Source organism: Mus pahari, chromosome 3 (genome assembly GCF_900095145.1).
Source record: "Mus pahari chromosome 3, PAHARI_EIJ_v1.1, whole genome shotgun sequence".
Classification (NCBI taxonomy): Eukaryota; Metazoa; Chordata; class Mammalia; order Rodentia; family Muridae; genus Mus; species Mus pahari.
Genome location: NC_034592.1, coordinates 46,409,394 through 46,431,595, shown reverse-complemented (window position 1 = coordinate 46,431,595; position 22,202 = coordinate 46,409,394). Strand labels below are relative to the sequence as shown.

At 38.9% G+C, this 22,202-nt stretch overlaps 1 protein-coding gene across 19 annotated transcripts in view; it reads left to right on the top strand.

Annotated features, from left to right (window-relative positions):
• The window catches only part of Baz2b (bromodomain adjacent to zinc finger domain 2B), a 306,980-nt gene that overhangs the window by 266,359 nt on the left and 18,419 nt on the right, over positions 1–22,202 (top strand). For 10 of the 19 annotated variants that reach the window (XM_029536235.1, XM_029536246.1, XM_029536245.1 and 7 more), the window contains 12 exons: positions 3,761–3,826; positions 5,240–5,305; positions 6,820–6,864; positions 7,095–7,127; positions 8,378–8,443; positions 13,281–13,421; positions 14,153–14,407; positions 15,311–15,525; positions 16,833–16,907; positions 18,446–18,689; positions 20,482–20,544; positions 21,608–21,752. In XM_029536235.1, the coding sequence (XP_029392095.1) occupies positions 3,761–3,826; positions 5,240–5,305; positions 6,820–6,864; positions 7,095–7,127; positions 8,378–8,443; positions 13,281–13,421; positions 14,153–14,407; positions 15,311–15,525; positions 16,833–16,907; positions 18,446–18,689; positions 20,482–20,544; positions 21,608–21,752 (1,414 nt within the window). The remainder of the gene's footprint in view (positions 1–3,760; positions 3,827–5,239; positions 5,306–6,819; positions 6,865–7,094; positions 7,128–8,377; positions 8,444–13,280; positions 13,422–14,152; positions 14,408–15,310; positions 15,526–16,832; positions 16,908–18,445; positions 18,690–20,481; positions 20,545–21,607; positions 21,753–22,202) is intronic. The other 9 variants (XM_029536242.1, XM_029536241.1, XM_029536236.1 and 6 more) reach the window with 3 other exon arrangements.

The following is a 22,202-nucleotide window of genomic DNA, read 5'->3' as shown; positions in this document are numbered from 1 at the left end:
AGTACTTGCTGCACAAGGTTGACCTGATGGCAACCCGTGGGAGCCACATAGTGGAAGGTGCAGGTTCAACATGGGCCACACAATACATTCAATTAATCAAAATCAAGTAAATAGTGGACATACTTTAGTAATGTTCTATGTGTTCTGAAAGACAGGTTGCCCTCATTTCTTCTGAATGTTCTCAGAAAATATTACCCAGGATCCTCTCTTGTATCTATGTGGTCCCCCTTTCTACTTTTCAAAATTAATTTTGGTAAAGTGAAGTAATTTTGGAAATTTGCAGAATATTAAGTGACGAGGTGTGTGAGCTATCTCCCATCTCCACCAGCTGATGCATCACTAGAGCAGAGGAAACAGGGAGAGCGTGTATTCTTACAGATTGTGAAAGAGCAGGGAGTCAGTGTATTCCTAAAGTGGAAGCCCGTGTGTTACTATGGTCGAAGCTCTAACCAAAGCGCGTGGCTTGGAGACGCTGCCCTCATCTCTGATATTTCCTCCAGAATTAACTAAAGAAGTGTGACCCAAGTGAGTTCCTGTAGACTTGGAATTCAGACCTTAGAGTTTCTAATCAGGGAGCCCGGAGTTAAATGTGGGCTTTGCTGCTTAAGGATTTGTGATCCACCTGGACTCCTTCAGCCCCTCCTGTCTCCATTGCCTTTATTGTAAAGGAGGTAAGGGTGGCTGGTGAGTGGACTGCACTGTGCCTTCCAAGGAAGTGCATATAAAATACCATCATTAAAGTGTATCTTACCAGAATTTAAAATCACAAGTTATAAACTTAAATTTCTTCCTTTGTTTATTGTGACTCCCAGATGTTGTGAGGTTGACTTAAAATATGTAAGCTAAGTAATGCATTTATTAATTTTAAGTATTTTAAGTCTTTAATAGTATGTATGCTTATGGTTCATTTTTAAGAATATTGCCATTTGTTATGCTTTTTGTAGCTTCTTTGATTTTATGTTGACCAAAGATATATCAAATTATCTTGCTACTTTAAATTCAGCTTTGAGATTTTTAAAGTCAAGTGCCTGGGATGTAAATCTTCATATTCTACGCTGCTAATTAAAACAGCATTAGGCTTCAAAGCTTTCAGCAACATTAATTCAATCAAATTAGTCACACACACATATATAGACATTTATAAGACGAACCTACTCAATTTTTTTGCTAAATAATGACCATTTTATTTTCTCCTACTGTAATTCATTTTTGAGTCTGAGTGTCTCCATGCTGCGGAGGCAGCCCTGTAACTTGTGACTCTCCTGCATCTGTCAACAGAGTAGCTGGAATTGCAGATGTGTGCCATGTGGCCCTAAAATGATTGTTGCAAGGTAGCATTGATCTAGAATAAAGTCAAATCTTGTTCTTCTCATTCTGTGGATATTTTTGACACAAATATTGACAAAAAAAAAATTTCCAGAATTTTTTTTCTTACTGTCTTTTTTAGTATGTAATTTTTTTTGAAAAAAAAAGTTTGCAATTTAATGCATGCATTCTAGCTATAATCAACCCCAGTTTGTAATCTTATTCCTACCCCATACCTCAACCCTGTGCCCTCCCATTTTCCTACATTCATGTCTTTTGTTTTTACTGCACTTTCATTTTTGTTTTGCATTCCCTGAGTTTAACCAGCTGTTCTGTGTGACTATGGGTGGGAAGTAGTTTGTGGAACCTGCTGCATTCCTCAGCGGTACACAGCTGATGACAATGACTGCCTCTTTCCCAGAATCTACCAGTAGCCTGATTGCTGGCCAATGCCATCTTGTGTAGGCACAAGACAGGCAGTCATGGCCACTGTCAGGTCATTTTTGCACTGACTGTGCTATGTCCAGAGGACCACATTTTGCAAACCTCCGACCCACCCTGTCCCTGCCGGTGATGGAGACTGAGCCCAGGGCTTCGCTGCATAAGCACCTGATCCCTATGGGAGCTATGTGTCCCACAATGCAACTAAAGCCCTTAAAGCAGTTTGTTGCAAGATTGTGGAAGCATCACGATGAAGTAGGGTGAGCACAGTTGCTGGAATGTGAGTCAAATATGACTCTTCATAAACTAAAGTATTTGCTGTGTTGAACCCAGTATCCTCACATTTAAAACAAGAATATAGTTTTAACTCTGAAACTCATTGATAGAAAAGGTATTTTATATATATAGTAACCATCTCAATACTTGGGTATATACTATTATAAGACATATATAAAACTTATAAATAACGTTAGTCTTCATATTGTTTGCAAGTAAGTATGTATTATAATATATATTTGGCAACTAAGGTAAAGCTTGAAACTGAATATAGTTAAGTCCCATTACTTTAGTCTAAGAATCTCTACCTATATTTGCACATGAGAGAATGGGGCAGTGCTTTTCTGACTTAAGAGCACGCCCCTTTAAAGCCTATGATTGACAAGAGCAGAAAGTGTTCACTAAGAAGATGTTTGCCATGCCGGGAGGTGGTGCATGTGCATTCATGCCCATTGCTGGAGGCAGAGGCACACAGAGTTCAAGACCAGCCTGGTCTACACAGTGAGTTCTTGGATAGACAGGGTCATACAGAGAAACCCTATGTCAAAAAGTAAACAAACAAAAGAAAGTCAGCTTCAAACACAAATAAATCATTCAAATCAAGATTTTTGCAGTCTGTTACCAAAAAAGGATAAACCCATCTATAAATGATATGATTTTATAATAAATTAATGCAAATTTGTACTCTTAAGAAATTACTTACATGTGATAACCAGCATGACCAATAACTAAATTTGGCTATATTTTTATATTTTGACAGTCATTTACATTTTGGTAATAATAAATATTTTTGACTTGAAAAATTAACCCCAAAGCTGGGTGTTGGTGGCGCACACCTTTAATCCCAGCATTCAAGGGCAAAAATAAATAAATATTCAAAAATAGTAATTCTCACCAAAACTTAAATGACTGTCAAATTATAAAATATAACTACTATTTTAGGTATTGTAATGCTGGTTATCTCATGTAAGTAATATCTTGGTATACAAATTTGAATTAATTCATTATAAAATCATGTTATAGCAGTTATAGATGAGTTTATTTTTATGGTTGAAAACATTGTTCATATTATTTTGTCAACATGTTAAGTGAATTTCAGAATTGGAGATTATTTTTAATAATGGCCTTATATACATAGTTATCTTTTTTTTTTTTTTCCGAGACAGGGTTTCTCTGTATAGCCCTGGCTGTCCTGGAACTCACTTTGTAGACCAGGCTGGCCTCGAACTCAGAAATCCGCCTGCCTCTGCCTCCCAAGTGCTGGGATTAAAGGCGTGCGCCACCACCGCCCAGCTATAGTTATCATTTTAAAGCATTCTTTAAATTAATAGCAAGCTGACAAAGGCATGTTTATGAATTCGTTCATAAAAATACTGTTATTTGTACAAGTTCAGTAAGCGGTAGTAACTCATCAGTAGCTTTATGTATTTTTAATTTTCTTTATTTTTTGTTTTATTTGTAATTTCAGTTGTTTGTAAGTGCTATCTGAATTTATAATAAATTTAGTTAGCTTTGCTTTATCTTCTCTATATTCATCTAACATTTACAGCTTACAATTATGAGAATCTCTATGCTCATGAATTTACGACATGAAATATTAGTTGTCTTCACAGATAACTGAATCTTGGATTCAGTAGCATTTGCTAATTTGTTATTCATGTCTTAAGTTATCTGATTCCAGTTAAAACTTATTACTGTAATATTTATTCATCTCGAATTTTCATCATTTTTTTAACAGGAAAAAATTAAGAGAATACAGCAAATCAGAATGGAGAAAGAACTGAGAGCCCAGCAGATTCTTGAGGTAGAATTCTTAATATAATTCAGATGATCCTCAGAGTCCTGGAAGTTGTGAGATGCGTGGGTTTCCTCATCAGTTCAAATGAGTGCGACCACTAAAAAGTGTCTGCAGAAAGGTGTGGGTGGGCTGGGCTTTGAGGCTCCTCGGTAGGTTCATCCATCGTCCGCTGGAATGCCAGAAATACAGCACACAGCAGAGAGGCGGAAAGGAGGAGAGGGGAGACCTGAGTGGTGGTCGCAGTTCATGGTGCTCAGTCAGGAAACCCTTTAGGGCACAGATACTTTCTTTTGACTTAGAAACAAATGTTTATAAAAGTGTAGTTTTAAGTGCAGGAAGCATATCACTATCAGGGTTCCAGCAGTCCCCTCTTCCCTGCAAGCTGACTAGAAAGCAGTTGGAGGAAATTCAGAAAAAGAGGACTTAGCATGAACAGGTCTCCGGTCCAGCAAATGTCTACATAGCAGTTTTCAACAGCCCATCCCCCCAAAGTGTCACTGGGTTCCAATCTGAGGTAATAATCAGTGCTAGAAACCATTGCCCCATCAAGAAAAAGGCAGATTATGTTTCCTGGCCTGTATTCAAACCCTCATAGGTCTTGAAATTATTGCCTTCGAATATTGTGAAAATAGCCCTTCATGTTTTAATATTTGAAACCTTTCACCTTCAGCTGTCCCCGAATGCTGCTTTAAAGCCCACTGTGTGGCCTGCTGCCTGCAGACCTAAGCTTTCGGTGTGATATTCCTTTTTCCTAGGAATGCACATGTGCTCCTTCACACAGTTCAAGTTCATTTTACAACTCTCAAATTTAAAACATTTGTTTCTTAAAACAAATGAACAACAACTAGCAGATAGTTAGAGATTCTTAGATGGCATGTGACTTCAGTTGGTAATAGCATGATGCCTGCTGGCTGTCAGAGTACAAGTACTGAATCAAAACCCAATATACAAAGCTCATTACTACATTTCAGTTAATGTTTATAGCCAAATAATGGTTTTCTTTATTTAAAATATCAAGTATGAACGGAAATTTCAAAAAGTAGATGTGTATTTTAAAGCGAGTTACCAATTTATTTTGAGGTTCTATTATCCATTAGTACCATTTCTTTCTAAATTTCTTCAAAAAGTAATTTTTTAAACATTCCCCACAAATGCAGTAAATGACACTCAGTTTTCTTAAGTGCCAAGTTATTATGTTATTTTAGATGTTTGTCGTTTGTAGAAGAAAACTTGTTGTCTCGTGATTTCTCAGGGTGCTTATATATATTTTGCCATTAATCTGTAGACTGGAGACTATGTGCTGTGGTGGGGGTATTTGTGATTGTCTGCACATGTGTTAGTTACATGACCGTTTTGTACCTGGTGAGGCATGTCTTAGCGGTGCTGTTGCATGACTTGAGACCTGTTTTGCATGCACAGGCTAAAAAGAAAAAGAAGGAAGAAGCGGCAAATGCCAAATTATTGGAGGCCGAGAAACGAACCAAGGTTAGTGTAGCTGAGAATCAAGAGTTTTTATTTTTAGAAATAAAAACTTCATTTGCATAACACCAATCATGAGAAAAAGCGTTTTCTCAAAACTATTATTGAAAAATGTGTGTAAATGTGTGCTCTTATTTCTATGTATATTTTTGTATGTTTTTATTTCTTAATGTAGGTTTTATGTGAAGTTTTGATATTTGTAAGTGGAAGACATCAATCAGAAATGCAAAGACATCAATCAGAAATGCATGGCTCCTGGTTTAAGTTTTGCTTGATAAGAGTGATCTCCCAAACTAGTGGCTTGTCATTTGTGTTCATGCCGTGCCCCAAATCCGACTGTCCCTCATAACTCTGTTCATGTGCAGTGTTCTATTTGTTAAAAATAAAGGCATAATCTAGGCATTGTGTTGCTTACTGTAATGCTGACAGTCAGGAGGCTGGCTAAGGAGGCTCAGACGCCCAGTGCAGTGCCCTAGCAAGACCCTGTCTATAAATATACAAGCAAATAAAGAAACAGGGAGACCCAGACAGAGACAAAGCTGTTAACTGTCACTGCCTAATAGTAAAGTCAGTCCATTATATTTCTGTACTATAATTTGGGGGTGACTTGACTATGACTCCCTGTCCTGTTCCCTCTTTGCTCAGCTCTTAACCTGTAGTGAGTGTTTATGGGGGCAGCTGACTGAGCTTGCTGGTGCTGTAGGCTCCAGCGCAGTATTATCAGGTAAAGCCAAGGCAGGGTTCTGTTGTTAGCTCATTTGGTTTTGTTCGGAGACACCGTCGGTGTGTACTTGAGATGGAGCAGAACTTAACACAGCTAAGCAAAGCTGTCCTTATGCTCTATCCTAACTCTGGTTATGATAACTCTATGATTATTTGAAATCCCTTACTTTGTTCTCTAGAATAAAGAATATTCTTGATTCTTCTGTACTCCTTTATATTTACCCTTAATATTAAATTCACCTAGAGTTTATTTTACTATACAATAGTCAATAGGTAATAATCTTATAGAATTGTTTTGCATTGTGCCTCCCCACCCCTCATCCCCTTGGGGTTGTACTGTGAACTGGTGGATACACACACGCTCATGCATGTGTGCACACACATGCATCCATACTTAAGAGTAGGGGAGGGCTTTAGTAAGCTAATTTTAAGACTTGAATCATATTTAATTGAGTAACTTAATATAAATGCATGGTTTTTATATGTTATGTTTGACAATCTATTCATTCAGCTCAGTGATTTTTGCTGTGGAAGTTTATTGTCCAGTAATCCATTGAACTTTAAGTTGAGGTAACTCCTGCGGAAATGTCCTTGCTACAGATCACTCCATGCACTTAGTGGTAGGAAGCAAATGGATAGCGCCATCTCAAGTTAAGAAAGAGTGAATGGTCAGCTTTTTCTGTGACTAAAGCTATGAGAGTACTAAAAATGTAGAAAACAGAAAGTGAAATTTTTATTATTTAGTGTGGTCCCAGTCTCCCCTAAAAACCATATATCAAAAGTTTCTTATTTTTAAGGAGAAAGAACTGAGAAGACAGCAAGCTGTCCTTCTGAAGCACCAGGTCTGTATGCACACAGCCGCACTGCTGTGAACAGCACTTCATGACTTTGCTTAACTATTTGGCGGGGGGGACTCTTCAAAAATATACTCTTTAATAATAATTCTGCTTAAGTTTTCCCTTTTCTTACAGTTTATTGCCTTGCTTTGGTATTGGTGTCTTTGGGGGGTTAAATTTGGTTTTATGACTCTGTGATTTCTGTTCCATAATGTTGTGCCAACTCTTTCTCCCAGGAGTTGGAGAGGCATAGACTAGATATGGTATGGGTATGTTTATTTCTGTACATCTAACACCGCATTGTGATTTGGTTGTGATATGGTTGTCATAGCAATGCATAAAGTGTAGCACTGGCTGCTGTCATATTACATACTGCTGCATGGCTTTACAGCACAGTGCATTGCATACATCTGCTTGTCTGTCTATAAGGAAGTGTGATACGTCTCTAAGATTTGTCATTGAATTGCATAAAACTCCTGTTTAAAACTGTATGTTACTGATGTCACATGGAAAGTTGACTCAATATGCATTTAGAGACACTCATGACTCATATTCTCCCATCCTTGTAGATGCAAAACTGCCATTAAGTGCAATGGGAATTTTGAATTTGCTTGATGAGAGAATATGAAATATATCTTGGTTTTATAGTCAAATTTTAGAAATATCCCATTGGGGGACCAAATATATTGGAACTAAAATGTTGATTAAACATTAATAATATGAAATTTTTACATTAAAATTAGTTACCAAATTAAGGTAATTCTTACCATAGTAACATAGTGGGCATTTTAGATTACTATCAGCCCACCGGTACAGCTTTTGTGCCTTTAAGTAGTGCATCAAGCGCCAGACATCAGTAAATAGGAATATCACATTTCATTGGTATATATATACATATATATATGAACCATGACTAGTTTAACTTAATTCATATAAACACTTTTTTTAAAAAAAAATCTTTCTAATTTATTGGTGGATTATTGGATTTAAAATGATTTTGTACTTAAAATTAACTTAATTCTAAAACCACGATGCAAAAGCGATTATGGATTAATTTCTACCTGATCTTAAATTTTAAGAACCATCTAACCTTGAGTACAATTGGCTGTAGCCTTTTGTGGTTCCTCTGATAGCAGATGTAAGGTAACTGACCTGTTCCAGCCAACCGTTATGCTCTTTGCCCTGGCAGCGTCTCAGGAGCATCCCAGCTGACCATCCGTAAACCTCGTGTGCTCTGTTACACTGTCTCCATGCCCATTGCCTCACCTTGCTGTTGATCGATTGCTCTTGTATTTGCTTTCTAAACCTGAACTAAAACATGCACAGAATGGCCATTCTTGTCTTATATTTAGTATTTACCGTGACTTGTCTATAAATGCTAAACATGCTATATTGAGTTTTTGTTTCTGTTGTTGTTATTGTTGTTGTTGTTGTTGTTGTTGTTGTTGTTGTTTTCTATTTGAAAACCAAGCCTTTAACTGTGGTTGAGTTGTTTTCCTAATTTTATCTGGCCTGACAGGAACGGGAGCGAAGGCGACAGCATGTGATGCTTATGAAAGCTATGGAAGCTCGTAAAAAAGCAGAAGTAAGTGTGTGTTTTGAAGAATATTGCCTTAGAAATTAAAGTTTGTTTTCCTCAAATGATAGTTGTATGTTGTAGGGAGTACAGATTTGTCATGCTGTCTGGCTTCAGAAGCAAACCCAAGGTTAAAGTTGGCAACCAAGTGCTAGAATGTATGTTAATTTTCCCGATTGAGATTTTAATAATTCTCTTTAGAGTGTTGGATGGTATTGGTTTACATAACAGTACCTACTTATTACTGTAATCATTACGTCACAAAACTAATGTCACAGCATGTATAGACAGGTGCCAAGCATCTTCATTCGAATACTAATCATACCAACCATAAATTCTTGCCATCAGAACTCTTAAGTTTATTCTATGTATAAAATTTAGGCATGCCACATGTGCTGTGGGTGGAACCCAGGTCTTCTGGAAGACCATGCCTCTTGTATCAATGTAATAATGTCTTTTTTTTTGGGGGGGGGGGTTTCAAGACAGGGTTTCTCTGTATAGCCCTGCCTGTCCTGAAACTTACTCTGTAAACCAGGCTGGCCTTGAACTCATAAATCAGCCTGCCACTGCCTTCCAAGTGCTGGGATTAAAGGTATACGCCCACTGCCCAGCTGTAATAATGTCTTCATAAGAAAGAATAAGTATATGTTCCTTTAGTTTTTACTTTGTGGAATAATTTAATGAGTATTGACTTTAGTTCTTCTTTGGAGGTCTGGTAGAATTCTGCACTCTATCTGTTTTGCTGTGGGCTTTTACTTCTTAGAAGAGTTTTAATTACTGCTTCTCTTTTACTAGGCATTGTGGGTATGTTTAGATTATTTAATCTTGATTTAACTTTGGTGGGATGTATATATATATATATATATATATATATATATATATATATATATATATATATATATTCACCAACTTAATCCACTCAGTTCAGGTTTTCCAGTTTGGTGAGATATAGATTCTTTCTTAAAGTATGTTCTTAGGATTCTCTGGATTTTCTCAGTGTCTACGGTTAGGTCACCCTTTTCACCTCTAATTTTATTCATTTGAATTTATCTTTTTATTAATTTAGAAAATTTGTCAACATTGCTGACTTTTCTCAAGGAACAAACTCTTCATTTCATTGATTCTTTGTATTATTTCTGTTATTATTATTCAATTTCATTCCTACATTTGAATATTTCTTACCATTTAATCCTTTTGTGTATTTTTTTTTCTAGAGCATTGAGGTATCATTAAGTTACTAATATGAGATCTCTCCGTTTTACCTCGTAGAACTTCATTGTATCCCACTGTTTGGAAATGTGTTTTTATTTTCATTAAATTCTAAAAAGTTTGAAATCTTTTTCTTGATTCCCGTCTTGACTCATTTTTCATTCAGTAGTGAGTTGTTTAGTTTCTGTGAGTTTCTATACTTCATGCATTTTCTGTTATTGATAGCTAGCATTTACTCGTTGTTCAGATAGGATGAAGGGCCTTGCCTAAACAGGTAGTGTTTATCGTTCTTTGTGTCCATATACTTACTAGTCTTAATAAAAGAATCCCAACTTACTATACTGTTGGTTCTCTGGTTTAGAAACCTACTTTCTATGTTTTTCTTTGTGTAAATAAATGTTTTTTTAGCCTGATTTATATAAATTATTTTGTATACTATTTTTTGAAGGCTCATTAGTATATTATATAATTCATAAATATTTTTATAACTCGGTATAAGTAATACAGTATGAAACACATTTGTCTTGACTACCTATCTCTATAAATAAGCTTAGTTTAAGGAACATGAGAAAGTAAGACAAGCTTTTTTTTTTTTTTTAAGATTTATTTATTCATTATATGTAAGTACACTGTAGCTGTCTTCAGACACTCCAGAAGAGGGTGTCAGATCTTGTTATGGATGGTTGTGAGCCACCATGTAGTTGCTGGGATTTGAACTCTGGACCTTCAGAAGAGCAGTCGGGTGATCTTACCCACTGAGCCATCTCACCAGCCCCAGACAAGCTTTTAAAATATTTTAATTACAAGTCTTGCCAGGTGGCAATGATACTCCTTTAATTTCAGCACTTGGGAGGCAGAAGCAGGTAGTTCTATATGAGTCACACCCAAACCACAGAATATATATGCCAAACACAGCTCCACAGAATATACACGGCATACACAGCTCAATGCATACTCAGGCTCCATGTTGCCATTATAGATAGTGGATACTTGTCTTCAATGAAAAAGGTTCCACAAATGTTTCTGACTTCCTAAATATCTCCATTTAAAAAAAAAATAGTGTGAATTTCATAATTATTCTATTTTATAGTCCTATATTTTTAATTGGATAAATGTTCCAAGCCACTAGTTACAACTGATACTCGATAAATATAAATGTCATCCATACATATCTCAAGCATTCAGAGCTACCTTGTGGCTTGTGTACCTATAATGTGCAGGTGAGCTTGAAGTAAATGTCATGAAGTGGACATCAGTGTTGGGTGACTTTTCTCTCTCTTTTCATAAATAATCATTAACAATTTGCCACTTTGAGTGAAGAATATTCTCAGTTATTAAATTGATAATTGCTGTGGTAGTTTAGATTAATCCCAAATCCAAAAAATGAGCAGGTTGTGAATCTTAAGCAATATTTAATGTTTTTTTCTTCTCTTGCTGTACTGTGTCCTTAGAGTCCCTTTCTGGTGGTTAGGAATGGAAGTCTTGAGTCTGTGCAGAGGAGAGTGGCTTTGCAGTCGCTTTTGCTTCCCTTGGCTGCACCAGCAGAGTCTCCAGGCTTTGGAGACTGAGTTGCAGGGATGGATATGCCGAATGTTATATTTTATGTTATATCCTCACAATGCCTTTTGAATTATAATAGATAAGTTGACTGTACATTTTTATTGTAAACAGTCCAAAAATATAAATATTATTTGTCCTCCCAAAATGTCTGTATAAATCAGTAACCTGGAAACTAAAGAGGCAATGTACAAATGAACAGAGATTCGTGTATGTGGCATTAAAAGGTCCCTCATTATCCGGCCTCTAGCTCTTTACTAATATTCAGCAATACTACCCTGCAGCCCCGACGGAAGGCTTGAGGCTGCTTGCAGTGTTAGATGTGCAGTGTCCTCAGCTCTGTGTCTTGCTTGCTCCACTTGGCCGTGGCCTTCTCCAGCAACCAGGGATCTGCTGCTAGAGCGGTCTGGGGCAAGGCGTGGCATGACGACCCACACGTGCAGGAAGCATGTAGCGCTGCTACTCTGTAGATGAGGCCTTGTGACCACGGTAATGGGTGACAGAAGAGGATGTTTAACATTTCCATGTGCTAGATGGGTTCATAGACTGTTGAGAGCCAACACAGAGAAGAAAGGAAGCAATGCCATACATGGGGTATAAAATAGTCAGACATGGAACTTAAAAGTAAGAGATGAGGGAATTGAGAAGTCAGGACTAAGATCTAATGTTATAAGAAAATAAAACGGCTTTTAATCCAGAAGGGTGAGTTGGCTTTACGTGTCTTAACCTGCGGTTAGTTTGTAAAGTTTGTAGACTAGTAAGATAGAATCAGCTGAAAGTTCAGATTTTTACAAACTTGACATGCAGAGGGTCCTCTTCCCCCACAGTGTTCCCTGATGGAGGCATTTGGGGTTTGTTTGTTGCAGTTTTTGGTTTTCTTTTTAGGTATTTGGAGTTTGGTTGGTTGGTTGGTTGGTTGGTTGGTTGGTTGGTTGGTTGGTTGGTTGGTTGGGTTTTCTCTTGCTTATGCCAGACTAGCTGGCCAATGTGCTATTAGGAATTTTCCCATCTCTACCTCCCATCTCCCAGTAGGAGTGCTTGAGTGCTAAGGTTACAGCAACCAGATCTGGCTTTACATTGATCTTAGGAGTTGAACACAGCACTGTCCTCAGTGACCCAATATCCCTAACCTTCAGTTGTTATTTCTCCTCTGAACGAATGAGACTTGTATTTGATCTGTGACATTAAAGTAGTGATAATGATAATAGAAAGTTTCTTAATTTCTTTCTGACAGCATCATTCCCTACATCAAAGGTAGTCGTTTCTATATTGATATTACCAAACATTGTGATGCTTTTGCCATTACCGTCAGTGTTGTCCTTGTTGTTTGTGATGACAGCTAGTATTTTATCGCAGATGCTCTGAGGCTAGGTAATCGCCCTTGAAGAGCTGCTTCTGCAAGTGTACATTCAGCTCCTCTTCTTAGTGTGAACTCCCTGTCACATCCTGCAGCCACAACTTGCCGAAACCAGTTATCTCAGCTTTTACAGATGCCTCATAGCCCGCATGCCTCAATTACCATAGATTTTCATACAAAGACAAAAGGTCAAACAAGTTTTGAATAACAGAAATCTTCATTGAATCTAATATTAAGGGTATATAGTCCTTAGATTTCAAAGTTTTTGGTTATATATTAAAGATGTATAATATGATTACCATCCATAATTTAGTTAATAATCCAGTAGCTGCCAGTGATGAAGGAATGGCTCAGTGGTTCAGGATGTGTGCTGCTCTTGCAGAGTACTACAGTTTCTAGCCCCCACATCAGGCAGCCTGTAAGTGCCCATAGCTCAGCTCAGGGGCTCAGGAGCATATGTATGGCTGAGGTGAGAACTGAGCACAGAGCCACACACAGATGTGCACACACATTTGCTCAGGCTTGTTAAGATACCCAGAAGTTGGAATACTTAAAGCAGAGTAGGTCATGTTTCTGCATAATTCTAAACTTCTTCCTAGGCTTCCTAGGGTGACTTTGTTCGTTGAAATAATAATAATCTGATCACTGTTGAAATATATCCACTAGAGTGTTTTCAAACACTTGTAAGGATTAAATGCTCATGTGCATGATTTTCTCTTTAAGGAAAAAGAACGACTGAAGCAAGAGAAACGTGATGAGAAAAGATTGAATAAGGAACGCAAGCTAGAGCAGCGGAGACTGGAGTTAGAAATGGCGAAGGAGCTAAAGAAACCTAAGGAAGACATGTGCTTAGCAGACCAAAAGGTGACTCCTGCCATGCCTTCCTCCAGTTGTCTCTCCAGATCCCCTTTTCCAGAACAACCATTAGTTCCCAAGCCTAGGTCAACTGTCCCTGTGGTGGCCACTGTATCACTGAACACCTCTCAGTTTTCATAACTCAGCCATGGAAGCCAGCAAGGAAATGTCGGAGAGGCAGTGTGCTCCGTGGTTGTCTTAAACAGAGCAGTCCCGGTTCAGTGGGAGACTCTATTCAAAAAGTGAAGTGCGTGCATAAGTGTGGGGAATGGCTGGTGGGACGGCTCAGTGAGAAAGGGTTGGCGATCAAGCCTGACAACTTGAACTTGATCCTCCAGAGCCCATGTGATAGAAGGAGAGAATCTACTCCTACAAGTTGTTCTCTGATGGCCACAGGCACATTGTTCCATGCACATACCCACATCCACACAACACAGACAGACAGACAGACCAGTAACTTGCATGCACATACCTGTACATGTACAACACAAACAGGTAGGTAGGTAGGTAGGAGGGTGGGTGGATGGATGGATGGATGGATAGATAGAGATAGATAGATAGATAGATAGATAGATAGATAGATAGATAGATAGATGTTTAGTAAGGTAGAGAGCAACTGAGGAAGACACTTAGTGTCAGCACGTGTGCATACACTTGAATTCATACATAATACTGTATGTACAAATAAGGTCCTGGTTTAATTTTTAAACCTTTACATTTTACCTGTGTTTTGCTTGCAGCCCTTGCCAGAGTGGCCTCGCATCCCGGGACTTGTGCTCTCTGGAACCACATTTTCAGACTGTCTCATGGTGGTGCAGTTCTTACGAAACTTTGGTAAAGTTTTGGGCTTTGATGTGAATATTGATGTTCCAAACCTCAGTGTTCTTCAAGAGGGATTGCTAAATATAGGGGACAGCATGGGTGAAGTACAAGACTTGCTTGTGAGGCTCCTCTCAGCTGCTGTATGTGATCCAGGTCTAATAACAGGATACAAGGTAAAAACTCCGAACTATAACCAACTGTTTTAAGTGTGTACTCTCCGTGTGTTTCTAGTTAACTTTCCTGGTAGCAGAGGACTGTGTTGATTTCTCTCTACCTCATTGCTTCCCTATATGTCTTGGAATTAATGGAGATTTATCATAGGTTGCAATTAGCAAATGTAGAAGAATCTTGTTAGACCCTAAGAATATGAACCAGACCATCTCTCAGTTACTCTCTATTGCTCTAGCTATAGGCAAAGTCCCAGTCAATTTAAGGAAATAGTACAGTGAGGTATGTCAAAAACAGAATTCATAATTTATGAAGGACTTAGAACTTGCATGCTTATTCTAAGTTTTCCTTTGTCAGTTGCTAGGAACAATAGGCCAAACCATCGGTTACGGTGCTGACTCTGTAGTGGTCATAGGCATTCCTTGTGCCCAGTTGTCTGTCCTCCTGCTCACATACACACTCCAGGGAGCTTGGCTCTAGATAAGATGTTAACAGGATAAGCTTCCAGATACAGTGCCCTCCCCATATGCCTACGTGTTGGTCTTACCTATAAAACATGTGCCGTACATAAAGGGAGAAAATAGTCATTGTGCCTTTGATCAGCCTTACTCTGCCAGGAGTTAGCAAACATCTTTGGAGACAAAGAATGCTTGATTGACTTGATTGTCATCTCTTTTCTGCCTATGTTCAGGTTCTTCTCTGTACCTGAATTAAGGGTTTAACAAGGGGACAGAACAGAATGAACACTCAAATATTTATCTATCATTTTATCTGTTTTTATCTCCACTCCAAATCTGTGATAAATAAAGTCCTATCAGTAACATCTAGAGTATATAAACTAATATTTTAACATTATTTTTTTCATGAATGACTATGGTAAACACTGATAAAAATGCCAAATTTCATAGGCAAAAACAGCTCTGGGAGAACATTTGCTGAATGTTGGTGTGAATCGAGACAATGTGTCCGAGGTTTTGCAGATTTTCCTGGAGGCCCACTGTGGACAGACTGAGCTGACGGAGAGCCTGAAGACTAAAGCTTTTCAGGCTCACACTCCAGCACAGAAAGCGTCCCTCCTGGCCTTCCTCATTAACGAGCTGGCATGCAGCAAGAGTGTGGTGAGGTAAGTCAGCTCTTTCCTGTTTTGAAGATCATAGGGAGACAGCCACATTGCTTATAGAAAACTTTGGACTTACAGACTAGCACCAAGAAGAAAGTCAAAATCATAAATCATCATTTAGAGATGCCACCAATACTGTTTCAATTTCTTTCTGTATATTTGGACTCTGTAGTCTTTATGCCCTGTATTGTTTAAGCATTTTGCTAATTCTTAGTGTGATGGAAATTTTGCTTTATTGTTTGGTACAGTGCTGGAATCCAGAACCATTATAGCAGTCCAGAACTTCCCTTCCTTGGCATCTTTAAGGATCCGATTTCCCTTAGAAATCCATAGACTGACTCAGCCACTACTTGGTTGTGTGCTCCATAACCCTCCTTTACTAGCTTGCTAGTGAATTAGTTTATTCCTTTTTTTTTTTTTTTTTAAAGTACTTAATCACATTTAAGATTCCAAGTCCATCTGGTACTCTAGTACTTTATACGAATGAAAGAAATAGCATTTCAAGTTCTGGCTTCTCAGGTTCACCATTCATCCTGTGCTTGGTCTTCATTTGTTTAAAAATTTGAAATACGTTACTTTTAGTCTTTTACCTTTAAAAAAAAAGGCATTTGAGAGTATTCAGTGCCACTTATTTGTACTGTTGGTGGGCATATTAAGGCTTCTGTCCATATCTTAGCTATGATATATTAACATGACTGTTACTTACTTTTTGTATTCTTTAGGAATATTTCCAAGAATGTAATCATTCAGCTTTGGCTGAGGGAACCCTTTCACTTTGCATAAGCATGATAACAGTCCTAGTGCTGAGTGGCTCTTCAGACGTTTGCGCACACATGTAAACTCAGCATGCAGAGAGCACTAACATTTGCTGTTTCAGAAGAACAGAGGCAGCACTTGTCTGTCACCACCACCTAACACCACACTTTTAGTTTCCATTTGGGCATGTAATGCAATGTTCCCTGTGCACCAGTAGGCGTTTACACTTACGTAAATATCCGTGTACATCCTCATTTCAAGATGAACTTGGAAATAATCACTCCTTCAGTATGTACCAACCTCATAGGAATGCTGTTTTTATGAACAATTGTGAAATGGTATTACAGCGCTCTATTTTTGAAACTAAAGTAAATTTCCTAATAGCAATATTTTATCCAATGAAGAAATGATTTCTTCTTAAAGTAAATGCCCATGTGTGCATAAAGCCATGTAGAAGTGGAATGGTGTTTACCTACTAAAATAGGTGATTATGCCTACTAAGTGGGTATTTTGCATAAATGGATCTATCTCTTCATTCATTTTTGTATTGGCAGTGAGATTGACAAGAACATTGAATACATGTCCAACTTGAGAAGAGATAAATGGATGGTGGAAGGTAAACTCCGCAAGTAAGTTAATGTGCTGTCCTGCTGGTGGTGGGAGGTTCCGGGGAGGCTGGTGGGTGGGCTGGGAAGTGGAATTTTAACTCTTTTGACCAGAAAGATACTGCTTAATCTGGAATAGTAAACTAACGATGGAATCTACAACTAAAAAAACTTTTGTTCAAAATAAATAGAATTAGATTTATTGAAGAGGTCTTTCTCCTCTCTCTGAAGTCAGCCATGTTTTCCACTATTATTGTCGCTATCATATTGCTTTTGTCTTTACTAATACCTGAGACTATCCTTTTTCTTAGCGAGTTTTTATTAAAACTGCCTCTACAAAATCTAAGAACAATTATTCAACATTAAAATTTAATTACTCTCTAGTCAGGAAGTAAATACCAGTACATTTATTAACTGTAGAAGGGAATCGTTCTCAAAGCATATGATGTGTACCTGTAATCCGAGCATTTGGAAAGCTGAGGCAGGAAGATCCAGAGTTTAAGACCAGCCTGGGTTACATAGTGGTACCCATTCCCAAATTAAAACAAACAGTCAGAGGCAGAACAGTCTGGGGGCCGGGGAGATGGCTCAGTAGTTGGGAGCGCTTAGTGCACTTGCAGAGGACCTGAGTTCAATTCCCAGCACCTACATAGTTGTTTGCAGCCATTTGTAAATCCAGTTTCAGGACACCTGGTGCCCTCTTCTGTCCTCTGTGGGCACCAGGCACTCACGTAGAGCCCTTGCATACATTCAGGTAAAACACATAAAATGAAAACTAATCAATTGAATTTTAAAAAAGATTACAAGATTAGTTTCTTTGCAGTAATTTGAACTGAAATTTAGTCAGGCACGCAGTATAGAAATCAGGAAGAATTGGGGGCTGGAGAGATGGCTTGGTGGTTAGCAGCCTGGCTGCTCTGCCAGAGGTCCCTGGTTCAGTTCCCAGCACCTACATGACAGCTCAAAACTGTCTGTAACTCCAGTTTCAGGGAATCTGGCACCTTCACAGACAGACATGCAGGCAAAATACCAATGCAAATGAAATTTAAAATATTAATGAATTATTGAAAAAAAGAAATTAGGAAGTATCACTTGAACGTCGATGGAGATATTCATCTCAGAGTTTCCCTGTCTAAAATCTTCCAATTACCACCAGATGATTCACGGAACTTTAATATTCTATAACTTGTGGAAACATACGTCTTAAATTTTTTTTTTTACTGCCATCGATATATTGCTTACCCTACGAGTACCATTTTTTCTTGTTTAAGACTCAGCTTACCATGTGGATGTGTCACTGCTTGTTTGTAATCCCTGCACCTAGGAGGAGAAAGCGGGGGGGGGGGGGAGGTGGTCACAAATTTCTAGACCAGCTGACCTACTAAATAAGACTCAATTAAGACGCCAAGTCCTGGTGGGGCATGCGTCTTAGTGGTTGATGACTAAGGGCTGAATCCTCAGGACCTCAGAAAGAAGGGAGAGCCTAGCATTGACCGCATAAAAGTTATGATCTTAACTGGGGCAAGAGTACCTTTTTATTCTGTGCCTTCTGATGTTTAAAGGCTTAGGATAATTCATGCTAAGAAAACAGGCAAGAGAGACGCTTCAGGGGGCATTGACCTCGGGGAAGAGCAACATCCCTTGGGTACAGCCACACCAGGACGCAAGCGGAGAAGGAAGGGAGGAGACAGTGATTATGACGATGATGACGATGAGGACAGCGATGACCAAGCTGATGAGGATGAGGAAGATGACGAAGATAAAGATGACAAAAAAGGAAAGAAGACCGATATCTGTGAAGATGAGGTAATCAATTTCAGGTTCATGTATAAGAGGGAACAGGAGCAGTGCAACCTGCCAAAAAACAACACGAAATTGAAGGCCGTGGGCTTATCATTTGAATTCAGTTTGTAACATTTACTTGCCCCGGTTTCTTCATCTGAAGATGATTTCCTCTTCCTCCTCTTCCTCCTCCTCCTCCTCCTCCTCCTCCCTATCTCCCTTTTTCTTCCTCCTCCCCTCCCCCAACCAGGCTTGTCCATGCCATGCTCCCAGCCTGAAAGTAATGTTGAAGTTGTCTCTTAAATTGTTTTGTGCTAATCAAGGAACAAGTCAGTGGCGTGGCTGTAAATGGAAAGACACTTGGACCGAAGTAAAGAAACTGGGTGTGCTTTGTGTGTCCAGACACTTTACTCAGCAGGCGTCTGACAGTGGTCCCCTAGGCTTGTATCACCTGATGACATTGTTGGCATCTTGCTTTCTGTCAGTCTCCCCCACGATAGTTTGACTAGCATGAAATCATTAACCGCATTTGCTCTGAGTGGATCCCTGCTGTTAGGAACCGGTGGCTGTCACCATCCCTCCAGTTCTCCCTAGAGCTGTGGAGATTGAACTTCAGATCTCTCTCACACCACTGGCACACCGTGCTATACCTGCTCACTGCCCTTGCCTTAAAGGGTTTTATCAGACTTAGTGAGAAATAATGTATATGTCCAGCATTAGTTTCAGGCAGCCTTACTAAAGATGGATACAGCACTGAGACCTCACCATGAGTGAAGAAGTTTGGTTGTTTTGGGTTTTTTTTTTTTTAATATACAGAATAGATATAGAATGCTAATTGGTGTGATAGGGAAGATGTTTAGTGTGTGTAATGTGCCCATGAAGAACATTTGGAGGAACACTCCCGTGAGCATTCTGCACCCATTAGCTAAGACATATGTGCTAGGGTAGACATGAGCTGGGGGAAACATAGAAAAGAGTGTCTGGGGACAGCACATCATGCTGAGCAATGTGTTTTGGACATTGTTTCCTTGTGAAGTGCAAAGTTGGGGGGGTTCCGTTTGGCGGTACATAACTATTTTTTTTTTTACCTTATTCCAATTTTCTATTGATTGGATTGCTATTTTTGCTTTAGTAAATTCTCAAGCATTTGCCCTGTTTATCAAAAGATTGCTTTGCACCAATATATAATAAGCATCTATTTGAGAGTCCGGTTTTAAGGATTTGGGGCCTATTGTCTTTTGGACGTTTCTTTTATTCCAGTTAGAATTCATGTTACTTTTAGTTCAGACATAATAACCAGAATTACTCTGTCCCTGGACTTTGATAAGAAGTATATAAATAATAGATGATGATAAAACTTTGACAGTCTCTCCTCCTTTGCCTTCCTTTCACTAGGTATAGTCTCTTCTGATGTATATGCATAAGTGGTAGTGACTTTTGAAAAAAGTGCTTTGTATTGCAAGAAATGTCAGGAAAAGATGGCCAGAGAAATATCAAAAATTAATTGGCAGCCATAGCCCTCACTTTTCTCTCTAAGCACTACCATTAAACAAGCGCTGGTCTGAGGGTACACCTCAGTCAGTTCAATGTTGAAACACTTCTGTAGTATTCGTAAAGCCCTCAGCGCTGCAAACAGAAAAACAAAGAAAAATACCCTCAGAAGAGACCCTTGAGACCCTGTGCATCCTCGTTTACTACTTTATATAATGTAGGTGTGGGGGTGTGCGTTTGTATGTGGGTTTGATATGTTCGTGTATTTGGTGATTAGAGAATGAGACTTTCCAGCAGGTGACTAACTGCATTTTGTTATGTTTAGGATGAAGGTGACCAAACAGCCAGCGTCGAGGAGCTAGAAAAGCAGATTGAAAAGCTGAGCAAAGTAAGCACTGCAGACCTGTGCCCGCCCCCATGTGCAGGGTTCTAAAATCCGTGTTGAAAGGGCTCGCTTCTCTGACTGCTAAGTAAAAGCAAGCTTTCTATAAGTTATCAAACAGAAGAACTCTACACAGGTCCTCTCTTATGCCTCACAGGCTCAATGCTAGTGTTCAAAGGCTCTGAATGCACTGCGTGTATCCAAAGCTATGGCGCGTTCCAGGTGCTTCAAATGATAACTTTAAAGTTTTAGTAAAGATATAATTTCTTGGAACTCATTACTCAAATTTCTGTATGTTTCATAGTAATAGTTTGGTTATTTTCATTTCATTTTATATTTGGGTATTTATGTTTCATTTACTTTAGATTTATAAACTGTATATTTATGTATTTATTATTAAGATTATATTCTGGCCAGGCGTGGTGGCGCATGCCTTTAATCCCAGCACTCTGAAGGCAGAGTGAGTTACAGGATAGCCAGGGCTAACCCTGTCTCGGAAAAAAAAAAGATTATATTATGTCTGTGTCTCAATATCGTTAATAAAATTTAAAATGAGTCTTTTTATAAGAAAAATGTGAGGAGAGGTTGCGAGGTTCTCTTTCCTCCCTCTGAGCCTCCCCTCCTTCAGACTCGTGGCAGAACAGTTAGTTTTTAAGTACTGTGAGATGCCTATATCCTCCTGTATCTGTATTTAACCCGTGGCTGTATGTCAGAAATTAGTCATTGTTGACAAAGCACTCGTATAAAGCTAAGCAGATGTGAGCATGATTAACTAATGCAGAAGTGTTTTGGCAGTACACTGGAATTGGCCTATTTGCTCTGGTTTAGTAATGTTTGATGGCATCTGCAATCACAGTTTTGTTACGAAGATCCTGGTAAATTAGACTTACCATTTAAGCCCTACTTGAACCTAAGATCTTTGTCCTCCTCATTTGTTTTGGAATCATCCCTGCATTGGGGATGCAGCCTTTCTCCCTTTGCTGTGCAATAGGGTGGTGTAGTGGATATAAAATGCCTTTGTAAGGCACTCAGTGTCTGTGATGTAATCATGTGGACGACTTTTCCACAGCAACAGAGCCAGTACAGACGAAAGCTCTTTGATGCTTCTCACTCCCTACGCTCCATGATGTTTGGTCAGGATCGGTACCGACGCAGATACTGGATTCTCCCTCAGTGTGGAGGGATTTTTGTAGAAGGCATGGAAAGTGGTGAAGGTAGGAACTACTGATCTCCTAACTGGGATATTTGGGGGGTTTCAAAAGCTTGTTACTGCTTCTGTGTCTGTGCCCTTCCTTAATCAAGAGTGCTTTGTACCTGAGTGTAGTGAATATTCATCCCCCATTCTCCTGAAGCCACCTTCACTGGTCCAGGCTTCCTCACGCCATTACTCTTAGGAGTCTGCTGCAGGATCTCTCTTCCTCGAGACTCGGGGCACCGCCCTATCAGAATCGCAGAACAGTAAGTGTAAGGTCTTCACTTCAGTTGAAAACCTGATTTATGTTTGTAATTTGTGAGCACCTGACTACTTCCTTCCTTGGGTCTTGTGTCACCACTCATTTTTGATATTTCCATCCCATTCCATGAACCATGTGATCCAACTTAAAAGTCTGTGTTGAGGAAAGTTTGCTGAGCTCAGCTTTTCCTAATGCCCCAGCTTAGCACTG